We start from the raw sequence: 19,614 nt of genomic DNA, 5'->3' as shown, positions 1-19,614 counted from the left end.
CAAGAAAATGTTATGATTTTAGCCTTGTTAATTACATATGACTGACTCAAAGTTAATTACATGATAAGGTAAATGGAGCAGAAGAAATTCAATTCACTAGAATATACAAAATCAACAAAATCACTAGAATATACAAAATGAATTTTCCTAATTCATTCAACATATGTCTGAGTGACTACTATGTGTCAGGTACCTTTCTAAGATTCATTGCATATTAGTGATGAAATAGACACTTTCCTTGGAAACTTAATCGTATAGTGGAATATAATGTAAGGTATTTTTCCTATTTTAAAAATAAATTATTTTTGTTTTTAAAGGTTGAATACTTGGAAATAAGACCAATGACTTATTAAATTCAAAATATTCCTTTTTATACATGAAATGAAACTTATAAGCACCACAAAGATTATTAATTAAACCCTGACATAAAAAACAAAAGAACCAAAACATTAAAACAGATAGAAAAATAATTAAGATAGCAAAGAAAAAAACCACTTTACTAAATTGTATCTTAATAAGTCTATTATCTACTAGAAAACACAATGAAGCAGACCGTAAATTCAGTTAAACTGCACAAGAAAGGCAAAGCTGGAAATATCATCAATAAACATTTAGAGTAAACCAACAAGCACAAATTCTTACTTTACTGAACAGCAGAGGCAACCATTTCTAAGTTCCAGCCATTCTTCATAGAGTTCACCACCTTGGCTGACAGCTAAGGATTTCTCCACTGCACTTCCTAGAGTAATTAACAAGAAGCACTTTTTATTTTATTTCACTTTTTTTAAAGATTTATCTATTCATGCATACAAGAACTGGGGTACAGGTCAGAGGTGCAGTGGTTGAAAGGATTCACCAGAGACAGAGCTGGGAACAGAACAGGCAGACCTACTGAAACACACTGCTGAGGGGAGCAGTGGGCAAAACAGGAGAGGACTGCTGCACCATGTGGGTAGCTCCCTGGCACAGGGGATTAAATTGGTGCTGCAGAGACTGCAGACAGCTTCACAGTGCTGTGCCCAACCCCTTGCACAAACAGGGAGGCTCAGAAGCACTTTTTAGATTATGTTCACTAATTAACCAAAAACACAGATAAGGGTACTCAATAACAAAGCAGATTTCAAAGCAGAAGATATATTTAATAACTTAAATTCTTTCATTACACTTAGAGTCTCAATAATTTATAGTGTTCTAGCTTTAGTTTTTATATCTAAAAGACTTACTCCCCTAAAAAAGTAAATCCAAAACGAAAGAATTATCCCTCTTAACTCTCTAGGTCTCTTACTTGTCCACTTCCATTTCCTAATAAATTAGCTATATTTTATTAAAGGCAATCTTTAATGGTCAATTTTCTAGATAGATTAGTTTGTCTTACAATTGGTTTTTCTATGCCTTAAGCTTTAAGGGATTTTTTTACCTATTATTTTTCTTTCCATTCTTCCTCTAAATTTGTTTTTATTTCTATTTAATAGACTGTTCAGTATTCCCAGTATGAGTAAAAACCCCTAGTTTATTTTGAGGAAGTTTTTTTTGGCCAAGCTATTAATGTGCTCATTTAAAAATTAAATTTTAGTCAAATACACATAAATTCCCTAGCAATGTTTAACTTGAGAAGAACAAAGATATCTGAGATATTGTTATATAAAGAGTTTGTTATATAAAGAAGAGTTTAAATTAAAGAAATATATCAAAGAAATTAAAGAAATATATCAAAGCTAAGTAAGAATTCTAAATATCAAAGCATGACAAAATTAAAAAAAAGTTTCTCATTTACATACAATTTTTGTTTACATTGCATCTAGGTAATGAAAAAGAGCTATGAGAGGATTTCAGGCTGTAAACGGGATTGTTTTCTTGATTTATCTTGTTTGCATGTAGGAACACAACTAATTTTTGTAAATTGATTTTGTAACCTGTCATTTTACTGTTTTGGTTCACTGTTTCAATTAGTTGAGTTTCAGGGCTTTCTATGTATATTATCATGCAGTCTGCATTAGTGATAGTTTTACTCCATCTTTTCCAATTTGGAAGCCTTTTATATCATTCTCTTGCCTAATTACCCTAGATAGGAACTCTAATACTATGTTAAAGAGCAGTGGTAAAAGTGGACCTCCTTGCCTCGTACCAGATTTTGGAGAAAAAGCTTTTAGTTTTTCACCATTGAGTATGATGTTGGCTGTAGGTCTGCCATACATGGACATTATTATGTAAAGCTATGTCACACTTATCACCACTTCTTTTAGGTTTTTATCATAAATGGATGCTGCATCTTATAAAATACTTTTTCTTCTTCTACTGATATGATCATAATGATTTTTACCTTTCCTTTTCTTGATGTGGTTAATTACAATGACTGATTTTCAGATGTTGAACCATCCTTGCATCCCTGGAATAAGTGCCACTGGGTCATGATGTATGATCTTTTTACTACATTGTTGAATTGGGTTTGCTAAGATTTTGTTGAGGATATTTGCATCTGTATTCATCAGGGATACTTGGTTTGTAATTTTCTTTTTTTGTGATGTCTTTGTCTGTTTTTGGTATCAGAGCAGAATTAAATGCCTAGGAGCAAACTTAACAAAGATGGTGAAGGACTTATACAATGAAAAGAAACAGAAGATATTGCTAAATTAAAAAAAAAAGCAAAATGGAAGACACAAAGAAATGGAAAGATATTCCCGGTTTGTGGATTGAACACTGTTAAAATGGTGATCATACCTAAAGCAATATATGGATTCAATGAAATTCTTATGAAAGTTTTAATGGAATTCTTCTAAGAAATAGAGCAAACAATACTGAAATTCATATGGACCAAAAGACCCCAAAAAGCCAAAGCAAACTGGACAAAAAAGTGACATCACAAACCAAGGTTTCAAAATATACTACAAAGCAACAGTAATCAAAAAAGTATGGTACCTGAATAAAAATAGACACACCGACCAGTGAATTGAGAGCCTAGAAATAAACTTACACTTATTTGGACAGTTAATCTCAACAAATGAGCGAAGTGTATAAATTGGATAAAGGAAATTTTTTCAACAAATGGTGCTGAGAAAACTGGACAGCCACATGCAAAAGAATGAAACTAGTCCATTCTCTCATACCACATACAAAAATTAACTCAAAATGGATAAAAAATGCAGATATAAGACCTAAAACCATAAAATACATAGATGAAAACATAGGCAAAACACTCCATAACATTGGCTTCAGAGATGTCTTTGTGTATTTGTCTCCAATGGCAAGGGAAACAAAAGAGAATATAAATAAACAGACTACAAGAACAGTAACAAAATTCAAAGGAAAGTATTGAGTATACCATAAAAGATAAAATTGTGAAAATGATCAAGAATAGTGAAATACAATAAGAATAATAAATGTAATCAGTGTTCAACAGAAAAGCATTTAATAACAAGGTAGAATAAGAGGCTATGATAAAAATCTTAGGATTTTTATTTTGTCTAACAGGACTTTCTCTTTAGTTTACTAAAGTCAGAAATAAAATTTAACTCACAAGCATCCCATCCTGCTCATAAAATCTATTACTCATTCAAATCCTTTTCTCATTCAAAATTTAAAAAATTGGAGCCTCGCTGGTGGTACAAGGGGTTAAGTCTCAACACTATCAAGCTTTCACCAGCCACTGCAACACGTATTTGAACCCTGGCAAGGGAGTTGACCCACATGGCATGACAGACTTCTCCTATCTCACCTGCTGCTCCCCTCAGCAGTATATTTCAGTAGATCTGCATGTTCCGCTCCCCAACTCTGTCTCTGGTGAATCCTCTCACACCCCCTGTACTTTTGGCCTACACCCCAGTTCTTGTAGGCATAAATAAAAAATAAATCTTAAAAAAAACAAAATTAAAAAGTTAGTATATTTTTAAAAAATTCCAACAGAAATTATATTTTTGACTAAAAGAGAGCTTTTATTAAAATTTATACTAACATTGTATTACAGACTTTTGAAACCACAGCTCAATATTGAAGAAAAAAATGGAATGTTGAATGTATTTTCACAGATAATTGAAATTGTGTGAGAATAGAGACCTAAGTCTATTTTAAAAAAATCTTCAGTTTTAACTGCTTTGCAGAGAATAAACATTCAACAAAGTTAAACTTACAACTTTTCATTTTGAAGTATTTTCATAAGCTGCAATAAACAATGTAGACAGGAGTACAAAAACAATGCAGACAGGAGTTCCTCAGAGAAAGAGGAACTTGAGATTTTTACTTTTAGAATTATTTAATTCTGTTGTTATGAATTTCAAGGGTACACAAAATAGAAACTAAGTGATTTCGATATGCCAAACTTATACAAAATAAAAATTGACTGAAATCAATTTTTTCTAAAACAATCCTTTCTTTCTGAAACTACCCAATATCAATGTGGTCACAAAATAATATCAAGAATTTTCACATTACAATATGGAATATATCAATTCACTAGTGGAACAAATTGCCCCATAAATTCTTGAAATATGGCATTTATTGAACTTTACTTACCTTCCCCAAATTCGTTCAAAATAACTGCAACTCTTTTACTATGTTGTTCTGTCAAAATATAGTTCAAAAGTGTTGTCTTCCCAGCGCCTATAAAATACATTTGTTTTAAATAATGAAATTTAAGGATTAATTTTAAAGGTAAAAAAACCCCACAAAGAATCCCATTATTTTTAAGAGTTTGCAAGTTATTTTATTATTTAACTATGCCATACAATGTGGAGAAAAAGATGAATATACCTTCTGAAAACCTTAAAAACACTTTATGTTAACAAGAAAATTTTATAAATATTTACAAATACTCCTGTAGATTGAATCAATAGCTTTCTTGAAATGCATATGACACAAAATATGCCTTCTACATGACTTAAAATACAATTACTAAAATTTCTATTAAATTACTGGTTTATGGCTTTCAAGGAATAAAGTACTCACGTATTTTATAAAATATGGACTATTTAAATACCTTTATATGAAGACAAATTTTGGGGGGGGGGCCAAGAATACATGGTTTACTTCCCCAAAATGTGTATTATCAAGACCTACCTTTTAACATCTATCATTAACCAGACACAAATTCAAACTGACTATATGGCTACTTTTTTAGTATGCTCAAAGCAATCTATAAAATTGATTAGCTATATCCACAAACAAACACACAAAAATGTATGTTGAAAGTATAAACAATGAACAGCATATTTGGTATTTAGAAAGATAAACTCAAAGCTACACCAACTTTATCCAGTAGGTGGCATATTAGACCTAATACATGTTCTCTCGAGTGGGAGAAAAACATGTCTGGTGAACCACACACATCTAAGTTCCCTGAGGAAAGTAAAAAACAAATCTTAATTGCACAGTAGTGTTGTTCAATTGTATGAATATATCATTTATTTGCCTATTTTTCTGTTGGTGGAGATTTGGATTGTTTTTAGTCTTTTGGTATTAAAACAGTGCTGATAAGAACTTTTACCTAGAGCTTGTATACATCTTCTGAACTACCTTTCCGTTTTCTAAGATACAACGAGGAGGGATTTGCTGAGTATTTGAATATATCTTCATTTATAGGTCATGTTACTTTAAAATTTATAGAAAGATAAAGGCTTTTTATTTAGAGCCGTTTAGGAAGTACCACATCACTAAAGTGTGAAGTATAAAATGGAAGGGATACACTTTAAGGAGGCAGAGCAGTGAGGAAATTCTTAAAATCAGTCCAAGAGTGGGACAGAGGCCATGAACTTGAGTGCTGCACAAGGTGGAAGACATGAAAACATGAAGAAGAGACTATATCAGCTAACTACTTGTGCTTAGTAATTAACAATATTATAAAGCAAAAGACTGTAAGACACAGTTCATTTATTCACACCTTTACTATAGACCATGTTTTATGCTGGGCCTTGTGGAAAATGCTCGACAGGGCAGTCTCTCTACCTTATTGAAGCGTAGAAAAATTAAGGGTGTGGGAGACCGTATGGGAATCCAAAGCAGTGATGTGGCAATTATGTTATAGGCTGATACATTCAATAGGACAAGGACAATTATGTTATGGAGTACCTATGAAGAACGACTGGCCAAAGAAGTAACACTAAGAAAAATATTCCAGGGACTAAACTACCTGGCACTTTTAAAAGTAAAATTAATTTTTTTTGAAGATTTATTTTTTTATTTACATTAGCTGGGGTAAAAGCAGAGTCACAGGAGGGTGAGAGGATTCACCAGAGACAGAGTGGGGAGCAGAACAGGCAGACTGATTGAAATACACTGCTGAGGGGAGCAGCGGGGGAGACAGGAAAGGTCTGCCGCGACATGTGGGAATCTTCCTGGCCCACTGGAAATCGAAACCGCGCTGCAGAAGCTGCAGACAGCTTCACAGCGCTGCGCTAAACCCGCTGCGCCACCAGAAGTAAAATTAGTTCGATTGGCTGGCCAACAGTTTAGCAGACTAGAAAGGTTGGCAAAAGCCCAGTGGTCTAGGGCCTTGTAATTCATGCTTAGGAATTTGAACTTTAATACAAAGGGATATCACTGAAGGGTGTGACACAATCAGATTGACATTGATAACGATCACTAAGGCTAAAATACAGAGTATATTAAAGGGCAGCATAGCTCAAGACTAGGAAGTTTTTATAGTATTCCAAGTGGATGGAATCACAGCAGGATTGGAGGGAATAGCAGCATGAAGATTTGGACATGTTCACTTTGAGATGTCTGTAAACTATCTGGGTACACAGGTAAAAGATATACAGAGGGAAGCTACAGAAAAATAAAGAAAAAGAAACAACCTTAAAAAATAGAAACCATATCATAGAAGTAGAAGGAAATATCAAGAGAAAATGTGATGGAAGACAAGAGAACTGTTTCAAGGAATAAAAAAATGGTCAAGGGTAAGCCGTGAAACTATCCCCTTTACTCATCAATAAGGCAAGGCTGCTGGCATTAGTTCTCACTCCTAAACTTCACTGAGTAAAATCAGAAAATCAGGGGGGCAAGTCTGAAATATACTGTTTGGGGCACCGAATTTGCTCAACTTCTCAGTAGCGCAGTTTTTGAAAACACGTGGAGAAATACCAAAAATAAATTCCATTATAAAAACAATGCTTTGTAAAAAATGGAAATAAACTTAGGGACTATCAAGTAAAGGAAGGGCAGGAAGAATACCAGTGATTTAACTAGTGTTATGTAAAAGGCCTTCAGGTGCACCAAGTTTGTATTTCTCTCTAGCAGCACCTAGAAATTACATCACTTTATTTACATTTCTTAACTTTCTCCATGCTTTTAAAAAGGCCATGTACTTATGCTAGCCCTTCTACTTAACTATAGGTTTTTAAAAAACTTCTCAAACTTTGCCAATAAAGTTCCTCCAAGGTAACTGCATAAACTGTTCTGCTGGGAATTGCACCATGTTTACAAACCTATGAATTCAAAAGTCCCCGTGCACTCCCGAACGTTCTCAGTTTGAGAGATCTAGTCATGGAGGGCAGAGACTTCTCACTCTTTCTCCTCGCGTGCTATACAAACAGATCTCCAAAAAAATGTTTGCAATAGGAACACTTTCCACGAATGGCTGGAGGAGATGGACTCGTGAGGAAAGGGGAATCTACTGAAAAATGCAGCTCATGTGTCGAGTATTTTAGACAGCACAATCCTTTCGTCGTAATAGACTTATAAGGTGTTTCCTGGCCCATTCAGGAGATGAGTAAACAAGCTCAGACAGGTGACCGAATCGCTATTATTTCAATTTCAAGCGAGGCAGATGAGCTTCAGAAAGATAATCGTTAGCGGCCACAAGGACAGGGGGCAGACAGGGGTGCCGGCTTCAAACCGCAAAGCCAGAACTCTTCAAAAATCGAGTCTAACTTTCCATCTCACTTGAGAACTGTGACTCTAAGGTAGAGGGGTCCGGCTATCACGAACCCCCGAGATGAGAAGCAACCCTTACCGAGAGCAAGTGACCCAGCCCCTACCTCAGGGACTTTTGCTCTCGGCCGGAAGGCCCCGATACCTAAAGAGCAGCGCCGTCAGCACCCAAAAATTCTAGGATACTAGAGTTCACGGCATTTTCTGACCGGGATGGTTAGTTACCTAAATACCCGGTGATAATTGTGACTGGGATCTTAGCGCCGGGGGCAGATTTTTCCTCCTCCTCTCTTAGCTTCGTCTCAATGGGGATCAGTTCGGGACAGTCCTCCTCCGCCTGCTCCTCTTCCTCACCCACAGCTCCAACAACCTGTAACATCCCGGCGGACACCAGGACCCTCCTTAGTTCAGGCGCTACGAGACCAGGACGCCAAACAGCAGCCGCGCACACCGAACACGCCACGCTAGACGCGTCCTGACGTCACCACGCTGCGACGCGGAGCTACTTTCTCGGGATCCCGCCCGGATTACCTGAGCTTCAGCGGAAGACCGCCTGGCGTCTTAGCCACGCCCCCAGGAACTGGGCCCGCCCCCGGGCGTGCTCTCTGACCCGAGAGGCGGGGCGGAGCGGTCCGCGCTGCCAGCCCCGCCCTCGAGCTGTCACTGTGCGACAGCTGCCTAAAGAGTTAATGGCTGCTGGGAGCGCTGAGGCCACGCTGGAATCTGGAGTGGGTGGCTTGAGCTTGAACTAAGCCATTCCCACAAGGCACAGACTTTATCAACTTGACATTTTTTCAGTATCAGGTTGTTTTTTTTTAATTCGTAGGGGAAAGATTGGGAGTCAAGAACACTAGAATATTTATTTAATTTTTTTACCGGGAAGAATAACCAGTGAAACGTTTTTTATAATTACATCTTATATACGAATCCAAACTTTTACACTTGGCATGCATTAATTTATTTTCCCTTGTCATTTATTTGGCCCTCGGGCAACCTGAGTTCATTTATTTTATTCTCTGGTTTGTGACATCATCTCTAACCCATGGGTAACCCTCCCTTATATTTTTATATATATTTGTAATGAATCCCTTTGACTCCTAATCCAAGAATATTACAAATAAGTTACACCTACCTGTGCCCCTCTCCTGTTCCCATCTTCCGCCCCGCTTGTAATCACCACTGTGAATTGATTACTGAGGGCTGATCATTCTTTCTTCTTTTAAAGGTCCTATAATACATATATTTACCCAGACAACATGTTGTTTAATTTTGCTTTGAACTTAATAAAAGAGTAGTATACAATAGCATCTCCTGGAGTTATCTATATATTTCAACTCAAATTTCCTATATTCTGCTATGTTTATTGTGTGTCAGCAATTTATGTATCCTTTTTCTGTCCATTGCAGGTTTTACTTTCATGAACTGACTGGGTGATTTTCAGCTTTGCATTACTGCCTGAACAAAAGTTGTTAGAGCCCTGAGCATCTTCTCTTACATATTTCTCAGGCACATTCTTGCATATTCCCTTACATAGCTCTGACTAAATTGTTGTACAAACATCTCTTATCTCTCACTAAGAGCAACCCATGCCCCATAAAACTGGCCTATGCAAGTTGACCAACAACCATTGCTGTAATAATATGTAGCCTCTGTCAAAACAAAAAGAATTTTACACAGTGCTCACAAGTTAAAGGGACCCCAAATGTCCATGACCTGATGAATAGAAAAACAAAATGTAATTACATACAACTTGTGAACAATTATCTTACAATAAATAAGAATAAATACTGATCACTTCTATGAGATGAAGCTTGAAAGCATTATGGTAAGTGAAAGAAGACATTCAAAAAAACAGCACTTATTGTATGATTCCACTTATATGGCATGTCCAGAACTGGCAAATCCATAGAGACATAAAATAGATTGGTTGCTACCAGGAATTTGTAAAATGAGGGGAGGGAACACTAATGGATACATACTGAATCTGTTGAAATGTTCTAAAATTAATTGTGATACTGGTAGCACAGCTCTGTGACTATACTAAAACACTGAATTCTATAAATAGATGTATTGTATGGCATATGACTTTACCCTAATAAAGCTACCAATAAAAAAATGTTAAAGGCTTATACTTGTGTGTCAAAATGTGGTGGTGCCACTTTCATTTTTGAAGAAGCATGACCTTCAGCAGTTCCAAGTCCTGGTCTTCTGAACAGAGTTAAGTTAGAACCTATTTGTGGTGACATCTTCTTCGAGCCATACTTGAGTAGAAATATATAGATTACAGCTTAATTTTTTTTCTTTTAACTGGTTTCCATAATACTCCTCAGCAAAATACCTAGTTATGATTTCTGTGGAATTCTTCCATTTTCTTTTCTGACTCTAGTAACTGGACAGAATTTAGCAGACATATGTTTGAAGCATGTTTTTGCGTCTATCATAACATAAAACTATCCATTCTATTTTGTGTGAGCATTGTTGATGTATTTAATCTAAAATACCTTTTAAATATGTAAAAATTTCAAGTATATTATTGACTCTATTGCAATTCCTAATGTAAATTTAAAATTCTTCACTTAATTTTGCAATTTTGTTTAGTTTCAATTGCTTTATATATTTTTTAAAAGATTTATTTATTTATGCATACAACAGCGGGGGTACAGGCCAGAGATGTGGGGTGGGGGTGAGAGGATTCACCAGAAACAGAGTGGGGAACAAACAGACAGCCTGACTGAAAAACACTGCTGAGGGGAGCAATGGGCAAGGCAGGAGAGGTCTGCTTCACCATGTGGATTGCTCCCTGGTGGGCTGGGGATCGAACTCGTGCTGCGGAGGCTCTGGATTGCTTCATAGTGCGATGCTTAACCCCTTGCGCCACCAGAGAGGCCCTTCAATTGCTTTATATTTAGAGAAAAGATAATAATAACAATAATGTGTTATGTACATTAAATGTATTTTCTAATCTAACTTAAGATAAGTACTTTTCATAGTGTTTGCCCATTTTATAGACAGAGGAAACTGAGGTTTAGAAAGGTTAACTTTCTCAAAAATCATAAAATCAGTAAATAGAAGGCCTAGGACTCAATCCAGATCTACCTGACACCAAAATCCTTGTTCTTCTAAACCAGGGAACTGAGATTTTTCTGAGAGTTCCAGGTATTAGATAGATTAAGTTTTACAAGACAACACACACATTTGAGGCTAAGATGTAGGTATTTATATAAGAGAAAACAAATTTGCAGAAAATTTGAACTTTTAATATAAAAAAGTCATGAAATATTTTCATGTCATGAAATATGACTTGTCTTTAAATATTTTTCAATCTATTAAAAAATATAAAAACCATTCTTAGCTTGTGGGATATACAAAAAGAGGAAGTCAGCATAGGTTGCATTTACTGTTCTGAACTAATGTGTACTATCTCATTACACTAAATTGAGTGAAGTTTCGCAAAAATAAATCATCCTTGTTATTTTAAACTTTAAAGTTTGTAAATCATGCACCATTACTACAACCCCGTGCCCTCAAAGGGTTAGTTCCCCCAATCACCACTGCACTAATAGTTAAGGAAAGTCTAAAGCTGAGAAACTTGAAACTCTTTCTCCATTGGCACTGATAACACAGGTGATACCACAAGGTGATACCACACCTTGGAAAGATTCAATTTAGGCAGCACTGCATCTTTGCTTTGTGTTAGAAGCCCTCCTGCGTGGAGCAGAACAGAGCAAATACATTCTCAAGTCACCTGGATTCCTGCAAGCCAGCTCTGTAGCAATGACTCTGCCACAAGTCTTAGGGCACAATTGCCTGCTCCTCCCCTTTGCCTTCTTTTTCTCCCTTTGAATAGTTATAGCAGTTGTCATGAGAAAAAGTTGGGATTATAGCCATATCCAAATTAGAGGAAAGTTAAAAATAAATGCAGACTTCATTTTTGTTTTTGTTTTTTTCTCTTTCAATTTTGCAATTTCCTCTAAAGGAAAGAACGCACTAGTCACTAGCAATGGCCATTGGTTTATAAAAAGGGAAGTAGAGGGTTTCAAAATTAACCCAATTCTCCTTATCTAGCTGCGGTTTGGTAAATACATAAAGGAAAAAAGCAAGTAGGTAGACAAAAACAAACTATTTAGATAAAACAAATAAAAGTAGATAAAACAAATAAAATATTTCTTAAATGCTACATAATAATTGATTTATTTAACATTTTTCATTATATGCACACTTACTTAGATGGGAACATCTCTGAAAGACCAGAGGTCAATGGATTTCATTCCATTTAGATAGACTATCAATATTCAAATATCATATAGTCCTCTATTAAAATACAAAACCATTGTAAGGACACGAAATAATATTTGTTCCCCCAGAATATTGAAGGTGGCTGGCAGGTGTCCATTTCTGTGTTTGGGGGTGAGTGTGACTTTATCTAAATATGTAATCTAATATTACTTGAATTCATTATCTCAGACTGTTAGACAGTGCTATTAATACGGCTTAGCTTACACTTGTAAATCAGTTCCAACAAAAGAAGAAAAACACTTGGATTGATCTACAGGTAGGCCAATTTGAGTTCTGCTCCTTTCCCTCTAAATTATACTCTCGGGCAAGAGTAGACATTGAGTAAAACTGAAAAAGTATGGCATGATTTATGCTGGAATAATTTAGGAGGCAGCCTAAATAATATCCTCTTCCATTATCATCAGAAATGTAAAAGTGACATTTGTGGCTTTAAGTTTCACTCACTTTTAGAGTTTTAGAGAAGCAGATGCCCAAATCCACAGGCAACTGCTCATGATTTCTCAAATGTAAATTTGAGAAAACACAGTAACGAAAATGAATTACCACGATCTTCTTTCTTCTGACTAGTATTTCAAATCCCTTCAAGGCGTTTTTACTTGCACTTAAGGGACATACTGTGAGATAGGCAAAACCAGGTCTTCCCGGTGTCAAGGTTTTTGGAGACATTAACTCTGTCTCTCAACTATCACCATTTCACTCCTGGAGAAAGATTTACAAACTTTCTTTAGATTATCTAACTTTCTGTCCCCAAGCTATTTTAATGTTTTGGTTTTTGCCCATGCGTCTCAGAGCATATTGCTCCAAATTCATGGCGCTGATATTTATTTTTTAGCGTAGAACTGGGGTCTAGACCAGAGGTGGGGGGGATGGTGAGAGGATTCACCATGGAGAGATTGGGGAGCAGAACAGACAGATTTACTAAAATACACTGTTAAGGGGAGCAGCTGGCAAGACAGGAGAGGTCTGCTGAGCCATATGTGGGTTAGCCCCCTGGTTGGGGATTGAACTCAGGCCATGGAGATGATAGCACTGAGACTCAACCCCTAGGCTACCAGGGAGGCCAGCAGCAGATATTTTTAAGTCATCCAGCCACTTCCTTACCTCCTTTTCAGGCACATTTTGTTTTTTTACGGAACTTTCTTCACATCAACATCCTTCAGCACACTTACTCCTTCCAACAAGTTACTTTATTTTAGTGTTCCTTCCAAATTTATGCATACAACTATTTGAATTTTTCTAAATTAGGTGTCAGATTACCCACTTTCATTTAATAATAACAGAATCCTGGTTCCTTTTTTTTTTCTTTTTTTTAAATTTGAATTTAATTTTAATTTTTTACATCATTGTTCATTTTTAAACAATATTTGTTTTCCCTCACCCCCTCAGGTGTAGTCCCCATAGAGTTTCCTTCACCAATGCACCCGTGCACCATCACCTCAGTCCCCTGTGCTCCTCCCTTCCTCCCTCTGATCCTTCTCCCTCCTCCTCCCCTGCAGTATGTCTCCGATTTATAATTGTCCGTGTTTGCTTTGTTGTGTTTTGTACTGTTATTGATTTTTTACACTGATGTCTTATTGGGTTCCCTATATTCTGCTATAAGTGAAACCATGTGATATTTTTCTTTTTCTTTCTGGCTTATTTCACTGAGCATAATTCCTTCTAGTTCCATCCACGTTGCAGGGAATGGCATGAGTTTATCTTTTTTTGATTGCTGCATAATATTCCTTTGTGTATATATGCCACATCTCCTTGATCCAGTCATCTATTTTGGGGCATTTGGGTTGTTTCCAGGTTTTACCTATTATAAATAGTGCTGCAATAAACATAGGTGTGCAGGTAGTTTCTAAGCTAGCTACCTGGCCCCAGGATAACTACTGCACTATCCGATGTACCTTGCAGCTAGGTCTGGCACTGGCTAATGGAAGCAATGACAAATGTCCTGAGGCAGCTTTGTGGAACTTAGCATCCTTCTTATTTTTTCTTCATCTTGCTGCTTGGGATGCGGGGTGATGACTGGAGCACTTCTGGGTTACTGCGAATGGGAGCCGCCCCTGTGTGTGAAGGAACAGACACTGGGAAGCAATCTGCACACCAAGAACTGCATGAAAAAGAGCTGCAGGGAGAAAAATAAACTGTTATATAGTTTCCATTTCTGCTTAAACCACTAAAACAAATCCTAGCCAATAGGGAGTTTTGTTTGTTTAACTGGCCTGATAGTCATTTGTCAAAACATTTGCATATATATGTAGCTATTGTTTATACTACAGGTAGAAACTAAGAAATAGGCTTTGTTCTGGAACTTGCTATCTTCATTTAATGTTACTTACTATTTTCCCTTTTCACTAGAGTTAGAGCTACAACATTCATTTCTAACCATGTCATGGTATTCCTTAATTGAGATCAGAAATGCCCTCTTACCCATGTTTTCACTTACCTGCAGTCAACCAAGACCCAAAATTATTACCTCTAATGAGGTAAGTTGAGTATATACTGTAACTTTTATTTGTTGTTAAAGAAACTAGTTATTTATTAAATCAAATAGTTGTTCTATTTTATTATCGTTTATTGTTGCTAATCTCTTACTGTGTAGAACTTGTAAAGTAAACATCACCATGAGTATGTATGTATAGAAAAAACATATTGCATCTAAGGTTGAGTACTACCATCACGTTTCAGGCATCCATTAGGGAAGACTATCTTATAACTGTTTCATATTTTTCTAAGGGACATGTAGATTAAGGCATTCCTTTAAATTCGGCTCAAAAAGTAAATCCAAAAGATTCTCAAGAAATACAAATGATCAGATGAACTGAAGCTTGTATATTTGATAATAAACTTTATTCTTATCCCAACTTGGTATTTTAGAGTTGTCAGCTTCTCTTATTAGAGTAGCTTACTTCAGTTGTTAAAAAAAAAAAGTTTAAGTTCAATTACTTTTAATATTAAATATTTTCAATGGTTTATTTAGAAAATCCTCCAAGAAAAAATGGAACATCAAGACCTGAATGAAGCATTCTGATTAAAAAGAGAATTGACATTAAATAATGATGGATTTCTGATCACAACTGTGTGCATTCATATCCAGTTTAATTGAACACATTGACTTTCCTATAACATTCATGTTGTCTAAATTAAGCAATTTTGATTTTTTAAATTAACATAAATATATTAGCCTTATGATCATTAATATCTTAAAGTTTACATTCCTGGGAGATCAAACAAAGACTCTGAAGTTAACCAGTGACTCACCTGGAGAGTAACTTGCTCACTTTCACTTAACACTGATGAAAAAATTCGACTCTAACAGAAACAGTACATGTATGACAAGACTATCAGAACAGTAGCGGAATAGACACAGACCTTTGCCCTTACCTGGAGGGCACTCTTTGTTCCTTGTGCTCCTGTGGCCACCAGAATGCAAACATTCACTTTATTATGTTTACTGAGAAGGATAGTAACCAGAGCAGAACTTTGAATCTAAAAGCTCTATGCAATTGAGGTCTATTTGATTCTGTCTTTCTGTCTTTCAGGGTTTTCATTAACTGTCACTGTGATCCATAATTTCTCTATTAATATTGAGCAGATCTGAATCAAAATGTTAGGTCTTAAATGTTTTATTTCATTAATATGAATCACTAAAAAAATACATGTTATTAAGGAGAAAAGGAAAAAATGCAGAATAGTGTGTATGATGTGTTTCCACTGGGACAGGAAAAAAAAGAAGAGACTGGTTAACATATTTGTTTTTAATACTTAATTTTAAAACATCTCTACATCAGATTATTTTTTACTTATTGCTTTCTGAGCAAAGAGCAGAATTTTGGTCATCATTTTACCATTCATTTCTTCTCAATCCATTGCCATTTTTCCCAGAAGACAAGTAAACTTCCTTTTGACCTTTCATTTTGAAACCCTTTCAAAATAATTTACAAAAATAGATTCCCACATTCCCTTCATCCTATTTCCTCTAACTTTAATATCTCATGTAGTCACAGTACAATTATCAAAAGCAATACTTTAAATGCTGTAATTAATCTATAGACCTTATTCCAATGTTGTTAGTTATCCCCCAAAGTCCACTTTCTGCATCAGGACCCTGTCCAGCATCCCTTACTGCAACTAGCTGTTACATCTGCTTAGTCTACTTTCATCAGGGATATTGTTCGATCTCTTTCATGACCTTACCATGAGTACTGGTCAGTTTTCTTGTAGAATGTTCCTCAACTTAGGGTTCTATTATGCTTCCTTGGGGTTAAATATTTGTGACGGGAATACAACAATTCTATGCTCTATCCTCTGTGCATTACAGCAGAGGCACATGCTATCCAAACCTCCCTTTACGAGAGATGTTAACTTTTATCACTAGGTTAAAATGGTATCTGCTATGTTTTCCTAATAATCACAAAGTTACCATTTTCCTCCATTGTAGTTAATAGGCACCTAAGGGAGAGATACTTTGAGATTATGTAAGTATCTTGTCACTCATTATTTTATCACCCATTATTCTTTTTAAAATCTACAGCTTTCTTAAGGCATAATTTACCTAGCACAAAATTCATCCACGTTAAACTGCACTTGAAGAGTTCTGATACTTTCATGCAGTTGTGCAGCAGCCATCACAATCTAATTGTAGAACTCTGCCCTCAACCCAAAAGTTCCTTTGTGTCTGTTTACAGTTTTCTCTCTACCTCTAGCCCCAGGCAAGCTTTCATGGCCTTCTGTCTTTGTTTGTAGAGTACATTGATTTTTTTTTAAGATTTATTTTTATTTATTTATGCATACAAGAACTGGGGTATAGGCCAGAGGTGTGGGGGGTGAGAGGATTCACCAGAGACAGAGTGGGAAGAACAGGTGGATCTACTGTATAAATACACTGCTGAGGGGAGCAGTGGGCGGGACAGGAGAGGTCTGCCATGCCATGTGGCTTAGCTCCCTGGCTGGGATAGACCTCATGCTGCAGATAGCGTGATAGTGCTGAGACTTAACCCCTTGTGCCATCAGGGAAGCCCACAGTTCATTAATTTTTTTCCCATTATTTATTTGCTTGACTTTTTAGCATTCATCATTTGCAAATGAATAGACATAGATATTTAAGAATGAGACGTCTTACATCTAACACATTGTTTGGTGTGTGACACAGGACACCACTCAGCATGGAAGTCAAGAAAACTAGCAAACCATTCATTGACTCAGACTAAAATTGGTCATTGGATATTCTACTTATTAGCAGGACCTGAATGATCTAGTTGCTTTAGATCTTTAATTAATTGATAAAGGTCATCCCAATTAAATTCTCTCTGTCCATGCAAAGTCAAACACATAATCTTTGCTATCTTATAAGCACTAAGTTATTCTGATTCTATCATGTTAACATGCTTTGGAAAAATGTTAAAGTCCAGTGGGTTTTGTTTCTTTGTTTTGCTTTGACTTGTTGGTTTTATAGTTCTCTACTCCTTGATTTTCCGTTTAAAATTATTTTTATCCAGAGCCAATTTTACTAAGCCAATGTAATATGATTTCGGGACATTATGTCTTTCCCACACCCTTCAAGTGGGCATGAAAAGCTTTATTTTACAATTGCCAGCTTGCAGCATATAGGTCAAGTGTACCCCACAGGTCTGTGTGTGTGTGTGTGTGTGTGTGTGTGTGTGTGTGTAAAGCCATGTTTTAAATATTAGGCCACTTAGTTTGTAAAAATTTATATATCTTACTTCTTTTGGAAAATCCTTATACCTAGTGACACAGAAGTCATGTTTCCATAGCTGGAGGTAAGAACTGGTGGTCCACTTTAGACAGAGCATGTGTTCTTCCATTTGCCACGGCCCCAATCAGTCTCTCTTCTGTCACTAAGATTTTCACTTGTTTCAGCTCCTTGTTAAGCCCCATTGGTCGTTTGAGTTTGTTATCTTAGGCTGAAACCTGAACAACTGTTTTGAGGTTCTTTTGTAATTGAACCAGAGCAAACAATAAAGTTCCCTGATCTCAAGGGTACAGATCAATGAGACCTTTTTTTTTTTTTTACATAACCACAGATTTATATGTATGAAAATATTGTTTTTACATTCTTCATCTATACCGACATCAAATACACATCATCATTTCTACTTCCCCATACTTTCAATGTGTTTACCTTGGCTAAATTAATGTTTAGTTTGTCATTGTTATGACTGTGGAAGTGATATTCACAGTTGACTCTCATCGTGCTCTGAGTTCCTACTCAACTTTTTATTTTCCATGAAATTAAGAATTTTCTTGTTTCTGTTCTTATAGTTTTCTTTTCTTTTTAAAGATTTATTTATTTATTTATACAAGCACAGGGTATAGTCAGAAGTGCGGGAGGGTGAGAGAATTCACCAGAGCCAGAGCGAGGAGCAGAGCAGGCAGAAGGACCGAAGTACACTGCTGAGGGGAGCAGCGGGCGGCAGGACAGGTCTGTGCACCATGTGGGACCCTCGCCGCGTGACTGGGTATCAAACCGGTGCTGCAGAGGCTGCAGGCAGCTTCGCAGCCCAGCGCTCAACCACTGCGCCAACAGGGAGGCCCAGTTTTATTTTCTTTATATCACATATTTATCACTAATGCATATCAAAGTCTTAAAACACTTTTTAAAATATTCTTTTCATATGTTCAGATGGGCCAACTATTTCTTTAACACTCAAAATAATTACTGTTGTTTAAGCTACCCCATTTGTGGCGTTTTGTTATGGCAGTCCTAGGAAACACACACCAGTGTTTTGAAGTTGGACAACAATGTGCCTATTTCATTTGTAACAGAGTAATTCTCAGGGAAGAGGGAGGTTCCAGGTTCCCTGCCCCACCCTAAGGAAGGGTGGAGCTGGGCAGCAAAGAGGTGGGAAAGGAGACTGGGAGAAAGAAGGAAGGAGGAAAAAGGAGACCTGGAGGAGACGTTTGGAACAGAGAGACATGTGAAAAAGCCTTGCTTTCCTCTCCATCTTGGACTTGTACCAGGGACTTGGAGGACATGGAAGGAGACACTTGAAACAAATATGGGTGAGAGACCCACGGGGAGACTTTATCTTGATTTTGATTTTGCTCTTTTCCTTCCAGACTTGCCTGGCCCCTTCTGCCCCTTTCCTGTAAGTCTCTCCCAGAAGGTACCTTAAACTTGTGGTCTAGCTTCAGCAGTCCTGCTTTGGACCAACTCTGTTTGCTGGGCATTTCCCCATGACAGAATGGGTAATTTTGAATGTTTGATTTGGAAACTGTATTCTTTCCCTTGTCTTCTCTCTATTGCATACTAATTGTATTAAAGTTCCTTTCCATTGAAGGTTTCATGCATTGGAGTATGTTTTGTCTTGGAGCAGTGGACAGCAGAACCCATTTAGAGCACGCAGGTTTGGGTGTCCCAGGGTGCCCCTCACCCTGCCTTGTAACACATTCATTATCTGGGCACTCAATACCTCTTACAATCTGCAAACTCACGGGCCTCCCTGGTGG

At 36.7% G+C, this 19,614-nt stretch overlaps 1 protein-coding gene across 2 annotated transcripts in view; it reads right to left on the bottom strand.

Moving 5' to 3' along the window:
• LOC119230745 (zinc-regulated GTPase metalloprotein activator 1B) overlaps positions 1 to 8,334 on the bottom strand; it is a 44,835-nt gene extending 36,501 nt beyond the window's left edge. For both annotated transcript variants that reach the window (XM_054688741.1, XM_037492214.2), the window contains exons 1-3: positions 8,086 to 8,334; positions 4,507 to 4,593; positions 643 to 739 (exon numbers count right to left, since the gene is read on the bottom strand). In XM_054688741.1, coding sequence (XP_054544716.1) covers positions 643 to 739; positions 4,507 to 4,593; positions 8,086 to 8,239 — 338 coding nt within the window. In that variant the 5' untranslated portion in view covers positions 8,240 to 8,334. The remainder of the gene's footprint in view (positions 1 to 642; positions 740 to 4,506; positions 4,594 to 8,085) is intronic.
• Positions 8,335 to 19,614: the final 11,280 nt, after the last annotated feature.

The sequence above is a fragment of the Talpa occidentalis genome, unplaced genomic scaffold (assembly GCF_014898055.3).
Source record: "Talpa occidentalis isolate TD23 unplaced genomic scaffold, MPIMG_talOcc4v2.1 talOcc4.7, whole genome shotgun sequence".
NCBI classification, from domain to species: domain Eukaryota; kingdom Metazoa; phylum Chordata; class Mammalia; order Eulipotyphla; family Talpidae; genus Talpa; species Talpa occidentalis.
The sequence above is the reverse complement of the archived record's forward strand: the minus strand, read 5'-3'. Positions and strand labels throughout refer to the sequence as shown.